A 24,394-nucleotide genomic window follows, 5' to 3' on the forward strand; every position below is an offset into this window, starting at 1 on the left:
CTGGCTATGTTTCTTGTCTGGTCTATCTGGTAAGGCTGACATCAATCTTGCAAGTAAAACATAACATAACAAAAACATAACAAAATATAACAACTCAGCATCTCTTACCCAAACTTCCTTTTCTTGGTTGATAGCAAGAACAGCCTCTCGGAAGAAGAAGTAGACTGCAGAACCAGAGTTTATTTCACCACCACTGCAGCCCCTGAGATCCACCACTAGCCGGAACCATGTCTGGGCTGTTTTGTCACAGAGAGAGGCCATCACATAGGCACCATCATAAAGTATTGTCCCAGAGACACCATCAAAGGTGGTCAGCTGTGCTTCTGAGGTGAGGTTGCATTGAGCTTCCTGCTTGACACAACCGCGTCTGCCATTTTGAAGTACACAAACCTCCCCTTTTAGGCAGCTGGTTTTATTGCAGGCAAGCTGGCCTGGTGTATGGCAGGTGCATTTTTCTGAACAATCCCTGGAGTTAATGGTCTCTTCAGCCTATGGCAGAACATTGCCAAACAAAAATAAATACCAATGTTCTGGAAAGGATTCTTTTAAAAACTCTGTTCAAATGGACATGGAGATTTCAACTTATTGTTGCAAAAGCTGACATTCAATCTTACATCCTTAAAAGAATGGCATTTCCATCTAAACAGAGACTTTTTTTCTTGGCATGTTCAAGAAATATTTCCAGCGATGCTCCTCTGCACCCCTCCTCCATTACCCTAACTCTGGATCCACCTTTTCTATCCAGAATGTGGCAATCTCTGGGTCGAATTCCACTTGGAAAAAGAAGTCCCTCTTATTATTAGAGCATTATTGACCTTTTGCATATTCTAAGACTTGTGGTCCGTCACCATGCATAGGCAAAGGAAGGATGAGGCAACTACAGATTCTCAAACTATAGGACAAGTAGATTGCAAGCAGGAAATGCTGGCTTACTCATTTTGCAAGCATCTCAGTTCAGTGTTTTTACCGTACCCCCGTGTGCATCAGACCAGAAGAGCTTCTGGTTCTTCTTCTCTTGGCACCACAATAGCTCTGCAAACTCATGAAACAGCTAAGAACAGTTCTGGCACCTACCTTCATGTAGTGCCCATCATGTACACAGCCACAATTATCTATGGATGTGCACTTTTCCCCATCAGAAACATAGCCATCATTACACTGGCAGCCTTCAAAGCATTTCTTAGTACACTGAGTGGGAGAAGATAGACCTGCACAGGTAAGATCACAGGACCTGGTACATAGCTCGTAGTGGCTGTTGCCTGGGCAAGTAAGGGCTGAGGAAAGAAGGAAAGCACAATTATAGAACTTCAATACAAAGTGTTCCATGATTTTCATGCTTCAAGGAAAGAGATGGCTTAACTGCATGTGAAATAGTGGCTGAACATCTGCATTGCAGTGTGCTAATGTGGTGTGGGCAAATTGACTCACTTAATGAAATCCTAAAGCTAATTTCAAAACTCTCTGCAGGAGATCAGGTTCTATCTTTAGTAAGAGATGTGTTCTCCTTTTCCTGTAGTCAGCTGCTTAGAAGAAAGAAGAGGCTGTCAAAAAGAAAAAAGGGTGTCTGTATTGGAAGGTCCCTGGAAGAACATGGTGATTTCAGTCCATGCAATCACCAGGAGTTGAGCCTGACTCTATAACACCTAACTAAAGACTTGCTACGTGTTCATCTACCATGAGGCCCTAACAGATGACCACTGAGAAAATATGATCCTCAATAGAAAAAGATTTCCCACTTCTGTGCTAAGTGATCAGATGATAAGGAAGCTATTGGCATATTAAAATAGTGGTTAGCTAAGCTATCTTAATGCTATCAGAGAAAGGTGGAGCAAAGATAAATTAGTCTGCCATTGGTTGAGGTGGTCATATCCAGGATAGATAAAGCAGGCAGACAAGATAAGGTAAGTCACAAATAAAGAATAGGATTTCATTGATTACTACACTTATATGCCATCAGATAATTTTAAGATTAAATCCTTTTAATCTTCCGAAAAGCACTCAAGACCTGGGATAGGATGATTTTTGTGAAATGAACCTGTTACGGGCTGCACGGGAAACTATGGTGCCAAGTCTAACATTTTTTATTTTTAATCTTTTTATTATACATAGATGCGGTTTTCTCTCTTGGTTGTGACCAGCCCAGTTTGGTATTGGATGGACAACTATATAAATGTTTTAAATAGATAAATAAAATAAATCAATAAAATGTATAGATCATGGAGACCTCTCAGATTGAAGCATTCCTCCAAAACGTCTGTCTAGCTTCAGGTCTGCCTCTATGGTTTTCTCCCTCTACCCCATTTAATTTTTCTAACAACTACCCTCAAAGGTAGTTTAGGCGAAGGAATGGCTACATGTTTGTTTAACTTATGACAGAAGTGGGACTGAACCTGGGCTTTCCCAGTTTTAGTCCAACTCAGTGTTTCTCAACCTTGGCAGCTTGAAGACGTGTGGACTTCAACTCCCAGAATTCCCCAACCAGCCATGCTGGCTGGGGAATTCTGGGAGTTGAAGTCCACACGTCTTCAAGCTGCCAAGGTTGAGAAACACTGCTCTAACTACTAGAGAAAGTGATGTTCAGGAAAAATGGGAAACCAGGGATATAAGAAAAGGAGTAAAGGAATCATCAACAGTTGCAGGTCTAGATCAGAGGCTGAGCATAGCAGAAGCAGATCCATTTCTCAACTCACGGCAGAAGGAGGCTGTTCTCCATGTCTTGATAGTGGCTCCAGCTGCTTGACATGCAGCGACATAGGCCTGTAGGCTCTGGCAAAGAGCTTCTTTGGCTCCATGAGCTGCACATACTGCATACAGGCAGAGATTAAAATACTCAGCAGGCTTCACCAGGAGATGGCAGTCTTCAAAAGGGCCTGAGGTGGCCCTGATCAACCCACAAGAACTCTCCACCTGATATGGCCTGGTCTCAATAGCATTGCACAAGGGACAGTTCTGCCTGCAGTCATCAGAACAACTGAGGTGCTCAGCTGGCACTTTCCAGGACGCTCCGAAGGTGGTCACATTTGAGGTACTGCTTCCATCAGGCAGTTGGAATTCATCTCGCCTTGCCCCATTGAAGTTGCCACACAAGCCACATACCTGTCCTTGGTATGTGCTAGGGATGAGCACAAGGATGTAATGGGAAGAATCATAGAGAACTTTGAGACCAAAGTCAGTTTGGACCACAATATTCTTCCCCTCTTGATTGATTAAAATTGCCTTTCTCTTTATCCCAAGTGGCAGGGTATAGAACTCCCCATCGACCTATGTTGGCAGAAGAGAAAAATCCATGTGAGATTTAACTAACATGAAGATAGACACAACTCACCTTCACATGTTCCAAGGGGGAAGAAAAGCACAACTAAAATAGCCAAAAAGAGCAAATGACCTGTTTTCATTAGTGTCAGCCTGAGAAAAATAACCTGATTTTTTTCCTTAAAGTTCTAATCTTGTTCAGTGAAAGAGAATTGGCTTTAGACTTTTTTCCCAGAGGAGAAGAGTATTTCACTGAAACTGTGATAGGTGAAGTACGGTATTCTTGTGTTTAATTTGCTATGAGGTAGCCCAGGCACGTGTGTGAATCTTTTGCCCTTCGCTGCATAATCCTCTCTCCGGCACCCTAATGTTTAAATTCCAAAGAAAGGCATTATGAGGGAACTTCTCTCATTTGGGGTTTTTCACTAGCAGTGCAATTTTCATCACAAAGGGGAAATCTCACCCTGGAGAAACTTTAAGAATTTGTCTCCCTAATAACTGCTGTCCTCAAGTTAGTTTGCAGAATTTAGAAAGGCCATTTGTACCCAGCTCTGGTTTACACTCTTTCATACAACTTGGGTCATTTCTGCACAATTCATTTATAGCGTCTTCATAGCATCGTTCAGCCATGGCTGAAGTGATATAAAGCCTGTCCACATTACTGCTATTTGGGCACAGCAAAGGTTGGATGGCTTTAGAAGATGCTATAAATCTCTCGCATGGAAATCACCTTGGAATCTCTGATTCTGAGAAGCACGACGTGCTTCCTCTCTCCATGAAACAGCAAATATACAAATAGAGAAATCAACAGAAGGGGGAGACAGACTATAGGTTACCCTTACCCTCCTCATCTGCAAGTGTTGAAATCTGATAAATGGGCTACGTGAACAGCTGAAATCAGCATCCATTGATGATGAATGGCATGGGAATCCTCTTTAGAAATAAAGGCAGCAAGATCATTATGTGACACTACAGGAAATTGAAATTGCTAGAACCACAAGGTGCTGCTATTGCTGCTGGATAAATATATCTTTAGAAGTTAGGAGGGAACTTTGGCTCCATATTTGAGAGTGCCTGGACAACCTTACCACTGAATGTTTCATACAAGCTTTCTCACTCAACCTTTCTTGGATTCATTACTGATTCTTTAGACCAGGGAGAGAACAGGAAGAAATGCACTGCTGATTTCATTGCAAAATGGACAGAAAAGAGGACCTACCAGAACTTGCCAGGTCATTCCTCTCACAAGTCTGACAACATAACCTCGAACAGTGATGACAATCATTTTTGGCACAACTTTGCCTTCCCCAGAGCGCTCGTTCTCTACCACCACAGAGAAATGGACAAGTTCAGGATCCCTGCCACAGACTTTGACCAAAGTGTAAGAACAAGACCCCAGGAAGTTGAAGGTCTCTCCATCCAAAGTGAGATAGTGGCTTCCACCAGTCATACTGCATTTGCCACAGCCAAGAGGGTGGCAACCTTGCTTCCCGTTCTCAATCTTGCATTGCTGCTGAACCCCACAGAAGACTTTCCGACATTCCACAGCACCATTTTCTCCACAGCGACATTTGTCTTGGCAAGAGGCACTGGGGTAAAATTCATCACCCTTTTTATAATACCTGCCTTGGTACAGACAACCACAGTCCCCTATTGGGACACACTGATCTCCACTCAGGACAAACCCAACATTGCAGTAACAACCTTCTTTGCAGGATATCTCACATCCATCAGGAGCTGAGAGGCCATGACAAGTAACAGGGCAGCCATTTCCACAGAGTTCATAATGAGAATTGCGGGGGCAGGAAAGGCCTGAAAGAAATAGTTGAATATTAGGGCAGGGATCATGTATGCTTTGTTTAACTATGATTTGTTGAATTGCTCACAGTTATTTGGGCTCATACAACAAGCAATTTGCCACACACACCTAGAATATTGCATCCAGTTTAGAACATCACATTTTAGAAACGGTGTTGTGTAACTGGAGTGTGTTCAGGGTAGAACAATCAAGATAAAAAGGGTCTTAAAGGAAAAATGGAGAATAGTTGGAGCTGTTGGGTATTTTAGCTTGGAGAAGAAAAGACTGCAGTAAGACATGACAGAATCTGAAGAATCTGTAGACCTGGGGACAGAATGATTCAAAGTTGTCCCAGAAGACAGGACAGAAACAATGGGTTTAAATTACAAGGAAGTAGATTCCAGTTGAACACCAGGAAACATTTCATAACAGTAAGAGCTCTTCAGCAGTGGAAAAGACCACTTTGAGAGGAAGTGGCCTCCCTTTTGGTGATAGTGTTTGAACAGAGGCCAGATGTCCATCTTTCAGAAAACTGGATTCCTGCATTGGGCAGTGGGTGTGGTAGAGGGTAGACTAGCTGATTACTATTATACCTCCCAAACCTTCATTCCCTGATCCTATAATGCTCTGCTAAGCCATAATACATGATCTACAAACAATATTTGGACTCACATAATGCATTAAGCCAAAACTGAGAAAATCCCATCACAGCTTGGTGCAGTGTGTGAAATCAGCTCATTTGTTGAATCTCCCTTGATGTAATAGGATCTGTGTTGACTTTGCAGGAAGGGACTCAGGACTCCTGAGCTTGACATCCTGTTGGATTTCTGTCAGACTGATGTACAGCATCTCACAATCAGGTTAAATTAAGCAGAGCGAAGCTGAACCATCGCTTCTCCCTCAATTTGGCACCTTACTGAAGGCTGCAGAATTGAAGAAGATCCTTTGGCTATTTGATGGTGGGCACTGGGGGTGCTATATTCCCCCTCCCTGTGCTCAGAAGTGAGAGGGCCATGTTGTTTTGCAAAGCTGCTTTGGTTGAGGCTTTGCTTGGGCCTCCATCAGGGATGTTGTGGGGGAGGGAGGAAAGAATCAAGATCTGCAAGATCCAAGCATACTATTGAGATGGAAGCCCCTCCCCTTTTGTACTAAAAAGGCGGAGCTTTAACTGTGATGTCATGCCTCACCTCTTGAAGATTTTGACCCCCTCCCATGCTTGCCCCTGCCTCCATCAAAGGAACGTGTCCCTTTGAAGATCTGCACAGTCCTACAAGTTCTTTCTTGTCCAGCCATAAGACAATAAAACCTTCTGTATTATTGCTGTATTGCTTCTTTATTCATGACCAGAAACCCAAAAAAAAGTTTAGGTACCAGGGAACCTAAACTAGAGCTAATGTTAAATGTATGTTTATTCTTCTTTTTAATAGAAAGAACATTAAACAGAAGGTTTTTGTTGGGTCGATTTATTGTACCTTGCTTTGGGATTACTTTCGATAAAAAGCAGGCCAAAAATGGGGCCCTAAATGTATTAAGGGCCCTGTCTCTTGGCTATATTGATAATGATTATGATGATTTTCTCAGCTGCTGTATATATTTATTTTTGTATTGCTTTTAATTGTTTTTATTGTATTAGAATTGTTTGCTGCCCAGAGTCGGTTGGTTGAGATGGGTGGCTATAGAAATTAAATAAATAAATAAAGCCCCTTCCCCCTCAAATAATGCCTTCAAAGAAAGACTTTTCTTCACAAATATCAGCACACGGAAGGAAAAGATTAATTCACCTTCCATCTAATGGTAAATTCCCCCCTCTAGCTGACATTGCTTTCATTTAAAAAACAAATTGCACATTAAACACATCAGATCTATAGAGTCCTTGGGGTTCTCTGAGCTTGGTTGTTTTCTTGCAAACATTTCATTACCCGGCTAGGTAACATCTTCACTGAAGATAACAACTAGCACTGAAGATGTTACCTAGCTGGGTAATGAAACATTTGCAAGAAAACAACCAAGCTCAGAGAACCCCAAGGACACCACAGTTCAACCCTGAGCTACACATATTTGCTTCTATTGGTACATCAGATCTAGTTTGGTTTGGAGAAGGGTTGTTTCCTGGCTTCCTTCTTTGACCCTCCCTTGCAAAAATCTCTCTAATACTTACTGCAAAAAGAGGCCAACCGCCATTGGTCAATCTGGATGCCCTCTCCTTGGCACACTGTTACATAGGCAGTGATGGCACTGCATAGGATGCTCTGGTGGCCTTTGTACAGGCAGGTATCAGAGACACAAGAATCAAGGTAAGGAGCTGGGTCAGTGGCTTTGTGGCAATGCCTGAAAGGTCCATCTTTTCTGGAGAGGATCCCACAGTAGCGGTCAGCCTTGTAAATCTGTTTCTCATTTTCACTACAGCCTGGGCAGTTGCTGGTACACCCATTCACACAACCAAGAATCTCTCCTTCTCTCCAGCTGTCAGCAAACTGGATAAAATTGGCTGTTTGTTTCCCATTCTTCATGGTCAGATCTCTACCAGGTTTTTGACTGCCATTTCCACAGAGACCACAAATTGCATCGAGATAGCTGCCAGGAACAACGATGTGGACTAGTCTGTCCCAACTGAAGATCACGGAAAGATCAAACTGAGTCTTTATAAGGACATGATTTCCACTAAGGTAGGCCTTAATCTTGTCTTCATAGTAAAAGGGCAAGTCCACTAATACTCCATCAACCTACAGGAAAGACAGAGAATACTGTCAAAATGGAAAACAAAGACCATCACCCCAGAGGAAACAACTGAGACCAGATTTAAGGGAGGTTCCAGCCTACCACATCCTTATACAGAATCAACTCCATAGAAAACAGTGGAACTTTCTCCCAAATAAAGATGAACAAAATCTGTTGGACTCAACACTTAGCTGCAAAATGCAGCAGTTGATCGATTGATTGATATTTCAAATTTAGTCACCGCCCCTCTCACTCAAAGAGCGACTCTGGGTGGTTTACAACAACAAGCATAAAAAAAACATTTAAAATACAATAAAAACAGCGTTCCTAAATAAGGAATATAATCCAAGCCTACCCTCCTACCTGGATTGTGTGAGGATGCTTGTGGCTGATTGTAATGGTCATGTTATAGACTTCCAAGATGATGACAGAAGAGAATGGCAACATCTTCTTGCCTTGGCTGTTCTGGATCTTGATGATGAATGGAGTGAGGGTAGGATCATTGGTGCAGAAGCCAACCAGCTGGTAAATGCAAGTGCCAGTAAAGTCATATCTCTGCCCATCAAAAGTGGCATAGTGATGATTCCCCATTACTGTGCAAGTGGCAGAGCTGATGGCATGACAACCTCGGATGCCGCTGACTATTCTGCATCTTTCGCTCGCCTTGCAGCTAGCTGGCTTGCACTCCACCATGCCCATCCTGGGGTCACACTTGCAGTGAGAGGTGCAGCTCTCATCACCCCAGAATTCCTGGTCCGGTTTGTAGTAGAGGCCATTGTAGGTACAGCCACAACTCCCCACGGGGACACATCTATCCACACTGAGCACGTAGCCTTCATTGCATTGACAGGTTTCCACACAGGGCTTCTCGCAAGATAAGGAAGCCAGTCGGTCAGAGCAGCTGTTTGGGCAGGCGCTTCCACAGGACTCATAGTGGCTATTTGCAGGACAGGGCAAAGCTGGGAAGAAGCAAAAGAGTAAGGACTTTAGGATACAAAACAGAGTAGCAAGGACTTCGCAGTAAATTGAACAGATGGAATGCCAATGTAACAAGTTAGGGTTGCAGTAAACTCTACCAACCATCTCATGTGTTTACTGCACATATTAGTATAATGGCATCTTCACAGCCTGACAGAGGTTCACATCTGGACCACCTGGACATTCTACCCATATCAGTTAAGAGAACAACCAGCTTGCCAGTTTCCCCAGAGATCCTCAGCATTGACTAAAAAACCCTTCACTCTAACCAGTTGAGTGACAAATTGGATTCTAAACTGAATTCTACCAGTTGCTGAGATTTCCTCCTGTTCTCTTTAATTTAATTTTAATTTAATTTAATTTAAATTTAATTTAATCCTGTTCTTCCTCCTGTTCTCTTTAATAACTCTTGTTAAAAGAAACTCAGAGAGACTCTTGCTTTCTATCGAATGGGCTGCCAATTTGGGCCACCATATCTCTATGACACCAGCACTTGCATAAGTATGTCAGCAACTAGTTGGGCGCAAAGTGGTATGCTCCTCATCAAATAAATCAGCCCGTCCTTTCCAGAGTAAAAAATATGAGAAAATCAGAGAAAAAGAAAAGAAAATCAGAAGCTACTTCTTTCTATTTCTTTTCATTCTTCCTTTTTTGCACTTTTGGCTATTTCTTTGTCTTCTTTTTTCTTTTCTTTATAGTAATTCTTGTTTGTTTTTGTCACCTTTTAAGGTTTTTAATAAAAATTATATTAAAAAAAGAAAACATATGAGGAGCTCGATCCTGCCTCACGCCACTGCACTAACTTGTACTCACCACAGCCACTTGGCGTCCTCCAGTCTGCAACAATCACGCCCTCCTTGCGGCAGCTGGTTGCATAGGCATCTAGAGCTTGGCACAGGATGGTCTTGGCACCCCCATTGAGACAGACGTCATAAATGCAGCTGTCAAAATAGTTGTCAGGGCTCAACCTGGAGTGGCATTTACGGAAGGGACCCTCATCCACCTCGGTGATGAGCCCGCAGAATTCGTCACTTTCGAAGAGCTCCCGTTTGCTCTCCTCACAAGTGGGACAGATGTCTTTACAGTGGTGCCAGCAAAACGGGTCGCGGTCCTTTACTTGCCAGCTTGTGGCCCACTCAACCACAGAATTAGCCTTGTCCCCTGCAGGTGTCACCATGTCATCGTTTGGGTTTTCATTGAAATTCCCACAGAGGCCACAGAGAGAACCATAATAGCTGCTGGGCAGGGTGATCATTAGGATGGAAGTCCAGTCAAAAGATACAACCAGCCCAAAGTCAGTTTGCAGGATAGCATTCAGACCACTCTGGAAAAGCTGGATTTTCCCATCCTCCAGGGTCACAGGCAGGTTTGTGATGACACCATTCAGCTGTGTTTTAAAACACACACACACATACATACACAACATATGTATACAATTGCATATGTGTACAGTATGAATTTTCATGGGGCCGTCTAAAAATCATGCAGATTGACCCAGAAACAGGTTAGAATGTAGTTTAGTTTGGCAAAACTGTGCCAAAGCCTATTCTGGCTTCGGCATCCGGCAGGGAGAAGCTTCAAGGCCTCCACAAAATGCTTCGTCTAAGCAAAGAGTATTGCCTTTTTGCTTCAGTGAATTATGTTACCTCTGCAGCGTGCATTTGTCAAAGTGAATCTAGGTCACCTTGCACTGGCCTAGTTTGCATTCAGAATGTGATGATCAAGTCACATTTTTGGACTAGCTTCGCATATCAGGTGCCAGAACCTGGCCAAGCTTAGCTGATCTCAAAAAAAGGTAAGCAGGGCTGGACATAGGTAGTATCAGGACGGGGGATCATCCTAAAATTCCAGGGCTACAAGCTAGATGGGGAAGTCAGAACAACATCCTGGGAGAAGATGAAGGCAACCCACTTCTTTATCATGGCCAACAAAACAACATGGACATGTTCATATCATCAGAAGGTAAGCTTGATCCAAGGGAGATTTTACTTTTAAAGCCATTTTAGGTGGAGGGGGATGATGATTATAAACATAACACTGGGGGAGAGGGAAGATTTATTTGGACCACGTCCATTTTTGTTTGTTTCTTTTGTGACCAGGCCTACTTTTGCATCATATCTTCATCCATAATCATTCAGCCACTAAAAGGCTGCCCATTCCACCGGTTCCTTCACGGTGTGTCCTGATGCTACCTCAATTTCACTGCAAAAAACCCCCCAAACTCACCCAGATTTTGCCAAAGTCCTTCCTGCGGATGGAGATGCTGTATCCATACACATAGATATTGGTTAGCCTCACAAAAGAAACAGCCTGACTGCCCCGGTTTTCATTCTTCTCATCCACCACAAACGGGACCAGTGTGGTGTCATTGCCACAATACTTCACAAAAGTATAGGTGCAAGTGCCTTGGAAGTCCACATTCAACCCATCGAAGGTGTGATAGTGTGGCTCTCCCCAGCCCAAGCAGGTCTCCTTGTAAGTTGGGACACATGAGGCTTTGCCATTCTCTAGTTTACATGTTTCTTTGATCCGACACCGTAACTTTTTGCAAGGATCTAACAGAAGAAAAGACAGAAAATCAAACACGATAGCAGCGGCCTTTTGGAAATAAACACATATAAGATTTGGGTGCTTATGAAAGAGATGGACACAACATTATTGCAACACTGGAGATGTATGGCTATCATCTAGCTTTCCCTTGGACACCGCAGTCTAATACTGCATGAATTCCACTCTATGTAGCGATCTTGTTTTATAGAAAGTTGAGATCGGGGTCAGTTGGATCTTGAATGCCCCCTTCTGGAAACATCTTGGCTGGGTGTTTCATGTTATGCTAGGATAAATAGGGTTGGGTAACCTGGGGTGGGGGTGGGGGGGTCAGGATGTTCTTGGAAACTAGCCACTGATTTGGCATGTTGTGAGACACAGGTCATCACATTAAGCCAACACATGCTTTATTTAGTTGGGCATAACATATTATGTGAACACAGCCATATTGTTTTGGTGATTTGGGATTAGGATTTGGCGTGTTGTGCAAACTTGGCTCTTGTGTCAATCACCTTTACTGATACAGCTCACGATCCCATCCTGGACCCTGCAGGCTTCATCAGAAGAACAGTGGTAAGACCTGCAAATGAGTCCTTGTCCAGGGATGCACTGGCAGACCTGGTGGCATTCGTTCAGCAGGACCTGCTCGTTGGGCTGAGAAGGCATTGAATGAGACAAAGGAAGTATTCAGTAAGTTTAGCCTCCAATGGGTATTTTCAAGCCCCCATCAAGGAACAGAAAGCTGTTGTGTAGCACAATTCCTAAACTCTCTATTCTATCTGTAATATGGAATGTCCTTATGCTAGGAAGAGGAAAACTCAAGAACTTAGGCTCAGAGATATGGAAATACCATGAGTTCCATTCAAAATAAGAAAGCCTCCTGTGCTATGATAATAACAAGTTAAGAGCTGGACTTCTCAGGAGTAGCCCTCCAGTGTGGGATTTTCTCCCAAAGAGGTTCATCTGTACCTCCTCTATTACTCTTTAGGAATCCTTCACAATTCTTCTATAATCATGCAAGTCAGCTTTCCTGCCACTCTTCTGCTATACAGATAGTCCTCATTTAGTGACTGCCTTGTGCATCAACCATTCAGTTACGACAGTGATGAAAAAGTAATTTTGCGACCAATCCTCACATTTACGACCTTCGCAGGTCTGCAAAGCAAAGGAAAGCTGAAGGAAGTTTCACTTAATGACCACTTTGCTGAACGACCAAGTTGCTGGTCCCAATTGTGATTGCTAAACAAGGACTACTATATAGTGATTTAAATAGTTTTATTTCTGGGATATTTACTCTCTGTAACTTCCTTTTGCTGTTTTCTTTATTCTTCAACTACATTTTTTTCTCTCTTTCTGCCCCCCCCCCTTTACTTTCTTGTTTATTTTTGGGCACCTTTCAATGTTATATTTTGTTAACTCTGTCTACGTTTTGGGTTATTCTTTTTTCATATTCATGCATTTGACACAAGGAAGAAAATGTTTTGCCCAGGGCTGAATCCTGGGCTTTGTTAGCTTATTGTAAGAGAAAAACGAAGGAAGAACCCCTTGAGCAAGGCTCGACTAGCTGCTGCCCTGGGACAGGCAAAACTGGGTTGGGTGGAGCAAAGATCTGACTCAAGTGAAGACTGCTGCCTTACCCTATAATAGCTTCCATTTCCAAAGCATCCACAGCTCTCCACTGAGACGCAGCCCAGCCCATCAAAGAAGTATCCAAGATCACACTGGCACCCCTCTGCGCAGGTTTCAGGACATATTCTGGGGCTCATGAGCCCAGAGCAGTCAGCAGAACAAAGATCAGCACACTCCTCATAGTGGCTGTTGGGAGGGCAGCTCAGAGCTGAAAAAAAGAGATGGGAGGAAACACACATACACACACACACACCCATGGAAGAGCATGATTCACATCACTGCTTCACAGCATATTTCAGGCTCTGCATCCTGTCTTCTGTAGGGGCATGTGAAACCCATGCGCTGAGCAAAAAAAGCTTTCTCTTTGAAGGGGGCAGAACGTGGGTGTCCCTTTTAATCTGGGTTCAGGGTTCTTTGGGGGCTTCGCCCCAAAGTAGATGATTCTATGGACTGTTCAAATCTAGAAAATGGGTTAATTCGATAATCAACATAACATACCCTGGAAAGGTAAGAATGGAAATACTAACGGGATTAATCCTATTAGCTGTATTTAGTTAAACTGTAATTACAGTAATAGCTCGGTTCACGAACGCTTCTGTTCACGAACAATCCGGACCAGCACTGTTGGCAAAATTTTGCTTCCATTTGCGAACTCCGCATCGGGTGACGAACAGGATCTGCGGCCATTTTCCCTGCTGTGACACATGGTCGTGGCTTCCTGTAGGGAGGGGGACTCTCCCTCCAAGCAATAACTGCCTCCCACCCACCTTCCTGTCCTCCACGCCAGAAGTCACTTCGAGCAAGGTTAGTGTTCTCTCTCTTTGTACTGTACTTTGTGTCATATTTTTGTGGTTTAAAAAAAATATACATATGGTTCAGAACGGATTAACCGTATTTACATTGAAGCTTATGGGAAAATTTGATTCGGTTCACGACCGATTCGGTTTGCGACCAAAGTCGCGGAATGAATTAAGTTCGTGAACTGAGGTACCACTGTACATCTTGCTTAAATTTAAAGAATGGATAATATATATCATGCAGAGAAGAGTTTATGGATGTGGTAGAAGAAAGGATGATTTGCAAAAAAAGAAAGGCATGGAGAGGTATAATGAATTGTTTGGTGCAGATTAGATTTAACTATATTTCCTTTTCTTTTGCTTTTTTCATGCCTTTAATTCCTTTGCCTTATTAGTTCTCACTCTTCTACACTTTGCATAATATTATTTATACAAACACGATGGGTAAGTAATCATGTGTGTGTGCATGCATACTGAAATAAAACTCAATTTACTTTTTTGTCACCCATTTTGAAAATGTGACCCATGTCACACTAACACTAAGAATTACCCTGAGCTTGAAAAAAGCTGAGTATCTTTGATTTACAATATTAAGAGGACTATTACTCCAGAATTTACGATGTATGTATATATGGATGACTGACTATTTCTTGCAGGAAATAATCTGATTATTTATGCCAACCTTCTCCAACCTAGCACCTTACTGATGAGTGAACTAGAACCCTTATCAGCTCATCCTGGCTGAGGATGATGGGTGTTTTAATCTGGATCACTTTGTAAAAGGCCGGATTATGACGTGTTCCATTATTTCAATCTCTGCAACACGTTTTCAACTGGATCACTTCTCTAATTTTGGTGGAGAGAAAGAATAAATACAGCAGCATGTTGACTTCTTTCCTCCATTAAACTATTTAGGGGAAAACTTTTAAAAGAAAAGAAAGCAAGATCCACAAGATCTGGAATTCAACATTACTCACGGCAGAAAGATGGACTTCTCCACAGCTGGATAAGGATCTTGGTCTCTTGGCAGGCAGACACATAGCTCTGAATGCTTGGGCACAAGGCCTGGCTGTCTCCGTTGCTTTGGCACAAATCATAGATGCAGTCATTGAAAAACACATTGGGGTCTACATTGCTGTGGCAAGCCTGAAAGGGGCCATCCAAGGCAGTGAGGATCCCACAGTAGTTGCGTTGTTTGAAAATATTCTTCTTTTCTTCAGCACAGTTTGGGCAGTTTCTCCCAGAGCATCCATCTGAACAGGGTCCCACTGCCCCAGGGACTTGAATCTTCCAGGAAGCACCAAATGCAGCCACATCAGAAGTTTTCTTCCCATTGGGAAGCATGAACTCATCATCCTTCAGTCCATTGTAGTTCCCACACAGACCTCGCATCTGCTTCTGATAGCTGCTTGGGACAGTGATTCTCACATGATAAACTAGATCATAGCTCACAACCAGGCCAAAGCTGGTTTTGATCAGGACCTTAGTACCATGTTGATAGGCTTTGAGATGTCCTTCAAAAAGGTCTATGGGGAGGGACTGGAATACCCCATTCACCTGGAAGAGAGGGTAAGCAAGGAATTGGTAAGGCAGTCACAAAGTTGGCCTCAAGGATCTTTGATCTCTAATGGCAGAACATTAATATTTTCAGTCCTTACCATCATTCTTGGCATGTGGAAGTCAATACACATTGACCTTTTCAACAAACATGCACATGAAAGGTCAACATAGTTTAACTATGCTCCATTCAGGACCAAACCCATTTGGAAAAGCTATTTCAAAATAGATCCTCAAACCCAGCTAGATCAGTTCACAAGAGGTATGCCTTATTTAATTAGAAAAATACTCAGCTAGATAACTCTCAACCCCCCCCCTTTTTCCCCCCTAATCCAAGTCAATTACATTTTTGATTTCCTGGGTTGAAAACAAATAGAATAGATGCAAAAGTAGTTCCAGTCAAAATACAGCCAAAGGGCCTCTCTATGTATCCCATGGCCTACAGATAGAAAAGGTCCTTCATGTTTCATGTTGAAACCACCTTTTCTATTTTGCTCCCTTCAAAACCATTCAGTATTTTTAGAAGGCTTCAGTGTATCCAAGGAAGCTTCTTGAGAGGTTTGGGGGTTCAGGGAACTCATTGGTAGGAAAAAGAGACAAGCATTCCATGTGCACTGCCACTCCTATGCAGCCATAGATTTTTGAAAAACCTCCATTAGCATCTTCTTTTTCTCATGTACAGCAGCCCCTGAGCAGAGTTCTATTATTAATGCTGCATAAAGGTCAGGGCTGTAGGGCTATGGAGAAGAGATGTCATAGGGCAGAGGAATTCACAAATGCAAAGAATGCAAATTGCATGGGGAAATGTTGGAATGACAGATTAGGACCAGAAAGACCTGTGATCAAAATAATCCAATCCAAATCTTACTAGCTTCTGCTTGCCACAGCCACTACCTTTTTGATCAATGTAGTCTACAGCTTTGTTGTGAAATTTATTTGTTTGTTTATTTATTTATTTATTTATTTATTTATCATATTTATATAGATTGTAGAAGATCTATGCCTGCAGTTTTAAGCTTTTTCAGATTAAGAGGGCAATGTTTTACATAAACAGACTAGACAATGTTAGAGTGAACACTGACCTGGACCTGTCCCATTTTCTTCTTCAGCAGAGTTAGCTTGAAGCCATAGACTTCCACAGATACTTGCTTAACGACCGAGACGTTTCCTGTCCCCCAGGCCTCATTTTCTGCTGTGATAGTAAAGGGAGTCAGTTTACTCTTGCTGTCACTGGTAGTCTTAGCCAGGACATAAGAGCAGGTGCCTTGGAAGTTAAAGGGGAACCCATCGAAGGAGAAATAATGAAGATCACCAGAAACTGAGCAAGTGGCTGAACTAATTGGATGGCATTTTTGGAATCCATTCACTGTCTTGCATTCTTCACTGGGCCCACAGGAGAATTCATAGCAAGTAACAGCTCCACCAGTTTGGCATGTACACTCCATATTGCAATTATTGGTTGGGTAGAAGGTCTGCCCACTCAGATAATACTGGTCCTGGTATGTGCAGCCACACTGATGCAGAGGGACACAATGGTCACCACTGAGCACAAAGCCTTCATCACAGACACACCCTTCTGTGCAGTAAGTGGAGCAAGGCACAGCAGAATAGAGACTGTCACACGTCTGTTGACAGCTTCTGGAACAGAGCTCGTAGTGGCTGTTTGGTGGACATATGAGTTCTGAAATGGGAGAATAAGGAAAGATATTGACTATCATTTATAAGTTTGGTTCAGGTACAAGGAAGCTTTGTTTTTCTCTAATCTTCCAGGTGTGTTCTGAATTCTGGGAGAAAGAGAGAGGCCAGGATGGGAAGGTTGATCTAAAGCAGTCTTCCCCAACCTTGGCAGCTTCCAGGTGTGTGGACTTTAATTCTCATCAATGGCCATTCTGGCTGGGAAACTCTGGAATTTAAAGTCTATACACCTGGAAATTGGCAAGGTTGGGAGACACTGTTCTAGAGCATTCATTATAACCCCAACATTTGAAATATTAAATGGTAGGAAATCAACAAGTTGAAGTGTCATGGAGAAAATGTATCTATGTGGTTGCTAAGAGTTGACAGTAACTTGATGGCACATAATCAATCAATCAATGAGTTGAAATTTCTCAGGAGACTGGCTAGAAGATAAGTCAAGTCCCTTAGAAACATTCAGTGCAGATCAAATGTACCTTCAATAGCCCTATCTTTTCCCCAGCTACAGGGAGACTCCATGGAATCTTACTTACTCCAGACTATATGGATCCTCCAAATATAAATGGTCACTCTCACAGCTTGGCAGGCAGATGCATAAGCAGCGATGATATAGCCCAATGCAGCTGTTTGACTGCTGGATGTGCAGTAGTCATACACGCAGTCGAGGAAAAACATCTCTGGATTGATTTTGCTATGGCATTCCCTAAATGGGCCATGCTTGTCCACAAGGAGTCCACATTCTGTGATAACGCCTCGTTGATGCTGGGCCACACTCTGCAAGTCTGGACACACCTTTGGGCCTACTTCTCCACAGCCAGTGACCTCAGCCACTTTCCAGAGCTGGCCAAAAGCTGTCAGGTTGGTGGCTTGCCCACCACTAATCAATGTCATGTCATCGTTTTTATCTCCATTGAAGTTGCCACAGAGTCCACTCAGAGCACCTTGGTAAGTTGTTGGCACAGTGACCGTGAGATGACTCTGCCAGTTGAAGGTAACCATGAGGCCAAAATCTGCCTGGATCACAGTGTTCCAACCCTTTTGGTAGATGATAATTTGATCTGGGCCCACCTTGTAGGGTAAGTTGGTCAGCTGGCCATTAATCTGGAAGCAGAGACATAGGAGACATAGGAGAAGGAACAATGAAGAAACAAACCATCTGCCAGAAATTTGGCTCTAAGTCAGTGTTGTCCAAACTTGGCCACTTTAAGATGAGTGGACTTCAACTCCCAGAATTCCCCACCCAGTTGAAGTCCACTCATCTTAAAGTGGCCAAGTTTGGACAACACTGCTCTAAGTCAATCAAAGCTGTTAAAATAGACAGGTTTCTTCTTCGGGTGCTTAAAAAATAAGTGTTGAATTTTGTTTTTAAAAGTTGACTTAAATGAAAACCCTTTTTTCTTAAAGCTGAGCAGTGTAATCCCAGGCATGTCCACTCAGAATTAGGAGAGGACAAATTAGTTAGTATGCTATTTACCCCCCAATAGAGTTATTTTAAGAGAAAACAAACTGTAATATTCTTTTTATCTCATTTATGGAGATAAGATATGTTGGTGGGTTTTCCAGATAGGTAGATAGATAAGTAGGAAGATATATGGATAGGTAGATGACTAGGTAGGCAAACTGATAGAGAGGTAAAATTAGAGTCAGAAGGAGGAAGAGACACAAGTAATTAAATGCCCATCTAATCCTACTGAAATTCAGTATAAATATTTAACTTTAAATTAAATTTAAGTATAAGTATTAGCAGTATAAGTAGCATATAAATATAATATTGATTTTATGAAATAAGTCTTTCAATATAAATATTTAAATAAGTGTTTTCAGATTTACCATATTGCATTCTAAAGCTATCAATGGAGACACTGATGGAAGCACATGAGATTCAGCTCACCATAATTCTGCCCCGATAAGCCCAACTGACAATTATCTGCAGGCTGTAGATTTCAATCTTGACCACCCTTTTAGGGGTGCTGGACCAGCCCCCACGATGTAAGTTCTGGACCAAAATCTGGAAATCAACCAAACCTTGGCTCTTCTTACTCAGCCCAGCAAACGTGTAGAGACAGGTGCCCTGGAAGTTAAAACTGTGTCCATCGAAGCCATGATAATGGGAGTGACCAATGGCAGAACATGTGCTGTAGCTCACTGGATAGCAGTCCTGGATGCCGTTCTTCACCTGACATTGCTCTTTCTGCCTGCACGCGGTGGCCTGGCACTTCACATTCTTGGTCTGCGGATCGCAGGAGCAGCGCTTCGTGCACGTGCTGTCTCTCCAGATCTGCTCATTGGGAGCCAAGAGGCGACCCTCAAAAAGACAGCCACAGGCAGCTGGTGGGATGCATTTCCCAGCATCCATCACAAAGCCATCCTTACACTGGCAAGACTCCACGCATTGTGAAGAAGAACAGTGGGATGGAAGGTCTTGATTACTGCAAGTGGCAGGACAGGGTGACCCACAGACTTTATAGAGGCTGTTCTCAGGGCAGAATAAAGCTATGGGTGAGGAAAGGAAGACTGGTAAACATCCATTTTTTCATATCTTACTCCTATGACAGGTTTCAATTTTTGGAGTACCCCCACACAAAACAGCCTCTATTTAACCAGATTCTCTAGAGCAGAAGTTCCTAACTTTTCTGGGCTGTAGGCGCACTTAAAATGTTGACAGTGTGTGCTTTCACAAACTAACTGTCAGGGGAGGGAGTTTGTCCATTCACCAAATCAAATCCTCTTAGCTGGGTAATCATTCCCATGACTCTGTTCCCCATTAATATTACTACAAAATCAAAGAGTGAGTAAAAAAAGTGTGGAGCGTGCTAAAGAATTTGCATGCTATACTAGATAACTCTTGATTCCTCACGGTGACAATGATGGATGCGCATTGAGTTCAAAAGATAAAAATTAAGTAAAAGGGGAATCTCTCTCTTTTCTTCTCTAAACCTCAAAGGTACAGGAGTCATTTACCATGAATGTCCCATTATTCCTCATTTCTGATACCTACTGATAAATGTGCCTCCAATGAATTTGTGTAGTCTTTTTCAAAAGATATTGAAATGAATGGGCTGTTGTGGGATACATTAATTGAAGTTGACCTGGAGTTAGTCATTCCACAAGAGGGGGAAAGGCTGGGCTTTCTAAGTAACTGTTAAGATTTGTTATTATTGTATTCATCCCACTGTATGACAAAGTTTCAAGTCAATTTTTCTCAGCCAGGGCTCTTTTCAGGTATTCTAGACAACAATTCCCATCAGTCCCTGCCTAACGCATCTAGAGGAAAGCTACCCCAAGCAAACAATTTCTACTCACGGCATCCGGTGAGGTTCCTCCAGTCAAACACAACTCCACCTTCTTGCTGGCAGGCATCTACATAGCTCTTCAGCGCTTGACACAAAATCTCTCTATGGCCTTCATAGACAAAGAGGTCATAGGCACAATTTTCCACAAAGATGTCAGGATCAACCAAGGAATGGCAATTTCTGAATGGGCCACCTTCTTTTTTGCTGATCCAGCCACAAAAAGTTTCACCTCTGTATTTAATCAGCTTTTCCCCAGGGATATTCTTACATTGTCCATGGCAGTCACTCCAGCACAATGGGTCTCCATCCTCCACTTTCCAACTCTGCCCAAATTCCACAGGACCTGGGGCCAAGGATCCACTGGGGGTCCTGAAGTCATCAGCAGGTTTTCCATTATAGTCACCACACAGGCCACAAACATTCTCAAAGAAACTACTGGAGATCTTCACTGCAAAGCCGCTGTTCCAGTTGTAGGACACCGTCAGTGAAAAGTCCGCCTTAATTATGACAGAAGTCCCACTTTGGAAGAGCCATACTTTCCCCTTGAGCAGGGAGACAGGCAGTCGGGAGCGCTGGTTATTCACCTGGTGCAATAAGTGTGTTAAAGATTCACCCGAATGTACTTCAAGTACAGATAACAACTCAAAGAATCAACCACTGTTGAAAAGCGGAACCATCCACTCTTAAAAAGTCACTCACCTATACAGTTTGGGCTGAAGTTCAGAACTATGCAAGAATGCTCAGAATAGAAGAATGTTCAATCCCCATAGGACTCGACCATCCCAGAATGCAGATGGGGAGAAGTGCAAGTTTGACCATTTTAGATTTTTTTTTTTTAAGGCTTCTCTTCTTACCCTCAGAAAACTAGCACCTCAGGGATAAATGTTCTAATCCAGCTTTCATTTAGATCAGTTAGTTTTCTACATACACAAAAACCTTTGGAAAAAGCAATGCTTTCAGTCATGCCATTTCATCTCTCCCCAGCAGAATTTCATACGGAAGGGAAATTGCAGCCAAAAATATAGCTTTCTAATACCATTTCATATTATGTGTCTTTCGGTGACCAGCCATAGTTTCAAGCATAGATCCTTCTCATTGTTCTAACTAGCATTTCTAAGAATCGTACCTGGGATCTTTGCCAAGCAAACATAGGCCTTACTTGTGAGATTTGCTCCTACCACTATCATAGTACTAAAGACAATCACATAACATATTGCAAATTGAATGATGACATTGCCTTTGGTGAATATATTGACAGTAACATCTGAAATATCATGCATTTACATGCTCAGTCAGTTCCCATGTTTGGAACAGAATGGGATCACGTTCTTACACTGTGTATGACATCATGTCATCATCAGCTTTACCTTACGATCTAAACTATTTGCTGAAGACAAACAAAAATTTAACATCTACCTGAGGCTGCTGGGTGAGGTGATCCTATGGTTTGGGGTAAGGTATCAGTATCCTGATGACACCCAGCTTTATATCTCTACCCCAGACTGCCAGAGTAATGCCATGGATGTCCTATCCCAGCGCCTGGAGGCTGTAGAGGCCTGGATGGGGTGCAATGGGCTTCAGCTCAACTCAAGCAAGACTGAGTGGCTTTGGGTGCTTGGGTCTTCTGGAATCAAGGATTTTCCATCTTTGGTCCTGGATGGGGTGGCAGTGCCTCAGACAGACCCAGTGCACAATCTGGGGGTCCTCTTGGACTCATGGCTCTTGCTGAATGAGCAGGTGGTAGCCAAGGCTTAGAGAGCCTTTGCACACCTCTGGGTTGTGAGCCAGTTGCACCCATTCCTGGATCGGGAGGCTCTGCTCAACCAGATTATTGCAATGCACTCTACATGGGGCTGCCCTTGAAGAGCATTTGGAAGCTGCATGGGTAGTAAATGGTGCTGGCTACTCAGCACATGTAACACCACTACTGCGTGAGCTGCACTGGTTCCCAGTGTGTTTCTGGGTGCAATTCAAGGTGCTGGTTGTCACCTTTAAGCCCCTTCATGGCTTGGGACCGGATTACCTGAGGGACCATCTTCTCCCAGTTGTTTCTACCTGTCCGGTCCAGCAGGATGGGCATGCTCTGGGTCCTGTCAGCCAAGGAATGTCAGCTGGCAGTGCCAGGAGACATATCTTCCCTGCCATAGGGCCTGCCCTCTAGAACATTCTCCCTCCAGAGATTAGGATGGCCCCGACCCTGTAAGGCCTTGAAGATCTGGTTATATGCCCAGGCCTGGGGCCCAAAGTGTGTTAAGGGCCCCATTTCCTGGTTATGTTAACATTTATGGATTATATTTTCTCGGCTGCTGTATGTATTTATTTTTTTATATATTGTGATTGTAATTTGGCTTTAATTGATTTTATGATTGTTCGCCGCTCAGCGTCACTTATTTGAGATGGGTGGCCATACAAATTGATTGATTGATTGATTGATTGACTGATTGAATGAATGAATGAATGAATCTTTCTCTTTCTTTCTTTCTTTCTTTCTTTCTTTCTTTCTTTCTTTCTTTCTTTCTTTCTTTCTTTCTTTCTTTCTTTCTTTCTTGGTGGAGGTACCAAAATCAGAGAAAGGAGTGAGTCTTGGCAAATGCTCAATATTTCCTCAAAAAATTAGACTTGGCTTTGGTGCAAATTCAAGTCTCCTGGAAATACGTTAAATATTCAAAGCCAAAAGTAGTGGAATTAAAAATAGGATCCACTTCTCCAAAGGTGATGAATTTTCTTTGATTCAAAATCTACACTGGCTCCCTGGATACCTCTTGAAAATCAAGAGGTAAATTTAAGCAACTTAACTTGTAGGAGCAGAAAGGGGATGTGCTATTTAATCACCGGCAGCATATAACCCAAATTCCAGTTCACTAACATATAAAACAACCAGTTAGCAGCCTGATACATTTTCCATTCTTGCTGCCTGATGTTAACTCCCCCTCCCCAACCTAGATATCTGCTGTTTGCGTGTACTTCAGCTTTCAGGACTCCTCAGCTAACCTAAACATGGTTAAGAAGGATCCCCTTTCTGCTCCTACAAGTTAAGTTGCTTAAATTTACCTCTTGATTTTCAAGAGGTATCCAGGGAGCCAGTGTAGATTTTGAATCAAAGAAAATTCATCACCTTTGGAGAAGTGGATTCTATTTTTAATTCCACTACTTTTGGCTTTGAATATTTAACTTATTTCCAGGAGACTTGAATTTGCACCAAAGCCAAGTCTAATTTTTTGAGGAAATATTGAGTTCCACACCTCTGGAAGATGTGTGAGTTAGGTAATGTTGCCTTAGTTGTAAAAAGGAGCTGCCCCCAGTTGAAAGCTGAGTAGGGTACACAGGCTTTGATAACACAAGAAGTCTTACAGCACGATCTGGGCACTTGCATATATAATTAAGAGGTAGAAATGTAGTTATTCTTACCCTGACAAATCCATACTCCTTTCTGGCTACCGCTATGTCATATCCGTAGACCTGGATCATCACCAGTCCAACATAGGACACACTCTTCTGGCCCCGATTCTCATTTTTGATGGTAATGTGGAAGGCTGGGAGAGTTGTGTCTGGTCCACAGGTCTTGGCTATGGTATAGGTACAGGTGCCCATGAAGTCGTATTTCTGCATGTCAAATGTCCGATAATGTGGGTCACCCACGGCCCAGCAAATGGCAGTAGACTGAGGCACACACACCGTCTTGCCATTTTGTATTTGGCAAGTCTCCTTCTTCCGGCATTTCATGGAACTGCAGGAAGCTTTGGGAACAGGTTGAACTTCTGGACAAGAAAGGCAGGATGTTATTTAATTGTTCATTGTTATCTTACCTTTCCTTTAGGACCCCCAACACCTTACCTACTACAACCATTCTATGGTAAGGAGTGAAAAGTGAGGAAGAGAAGGATACAATAGGAGAGAAAAGGAAGTGGAGAAATAAAGAAAAAGAAGAAAATTAGAGGGAATCTCTCATTCGATAGGTTTAAGGAGTTGAAATCCAACACACCTAGAGAGGATCAAGTTGAGGAAAGTTCACTAAGAATGTCTGGGGGAGATGGGCAGCATATAAATGTGATAATAAATAAAATGTCTGCATTTCTTAATCTGAATAATTATAACCAGCCTATAAGAACAGATCTTTGAGTAAGATACCA

The 24,394-nt window shown here is 42.7% G+C and overlaps 1 protein-coding gene across 1 annotated transcript in view; it reads right to left on the reverse strand.

Annotated features, from left to right (window-relative positions):
- Positions 1-23,987, reverse strand: part of LOC103051592 (IgGFc-binding protein-like) — a 25,522-nt gene extending 1,535 nt beyond the window's left edge. The window contains exons 1-16 of the mRNA XM_088140221.1: positions 23,673-23,987; positions 20,275-20,848; positions 18,863-19,464; positions 17,505-18,072; positions 16,359-16,957; positions 14,697-15,276; positions 12,931-13,130; positions 11,806-11,947; positions 10,973-11,301; positions 9,560-10,133; positions 8,132-8,727; positions 7,209-7,773; positions 4,472-5,064; positions 2,691-3,261; positions 1,075-1,274; positions 82-489 (exon numbers count right to left, since the gene is read on the reverse strand). Coding sequence (XP_087996347.1) covers positions 82-489; positions 1,075-1,274; positions 2,691-3,261; positions 4,472-5,064; positions 7,209-7,773; positions 8,132-8,727; positions 9,560-10,133; positions 10,973-11,301; positions 11,806-11,947; positions 12,931-13,130; positions 14,697-15,276; positions 16,359-16,957; positions 17,505-18,072; positions 18,863-19,464; positions 20,275-20,848; positions 23,673-23,987 — 7,416 coding nt within the window. The remainder of the gene's footprint in view (positions 1-81; positions 490-1,074; positions 1,275-2,690; positions 3,262-4,471; positions 5,065-7,208; positions 7,774-8,131; positions 8,728-9,559; positions 10,134-10,972; positions 11,302-11,805; positions 11,948-12,930; positions 13,131-14,696; positions 15,277-16,358; positions 16,958-17,504; positions 18,073-18,862; positions 19,465-20,274; positions 20,849-23,672) is intronic.
- Positions 23,988-24,394: the final 407 nt, after the last annotated feature.

The sequence above is a fragment of the Python bivittatus genome, unplaced genomic scaffold (genome assembly GCF_059951505.1).
Source record: "Python bivittatus isolate LINGU-HERP-01145 unplaced genomic scaffold, Pbiv_v1 ctg000310_np1212, whole genome shotgun sequence".
Lineage (NCBI taxonomy): Eukaryota > Metazoa > Chordata > Lepidosauria > Squamata > Pythonidae > Python > Python bivittatus.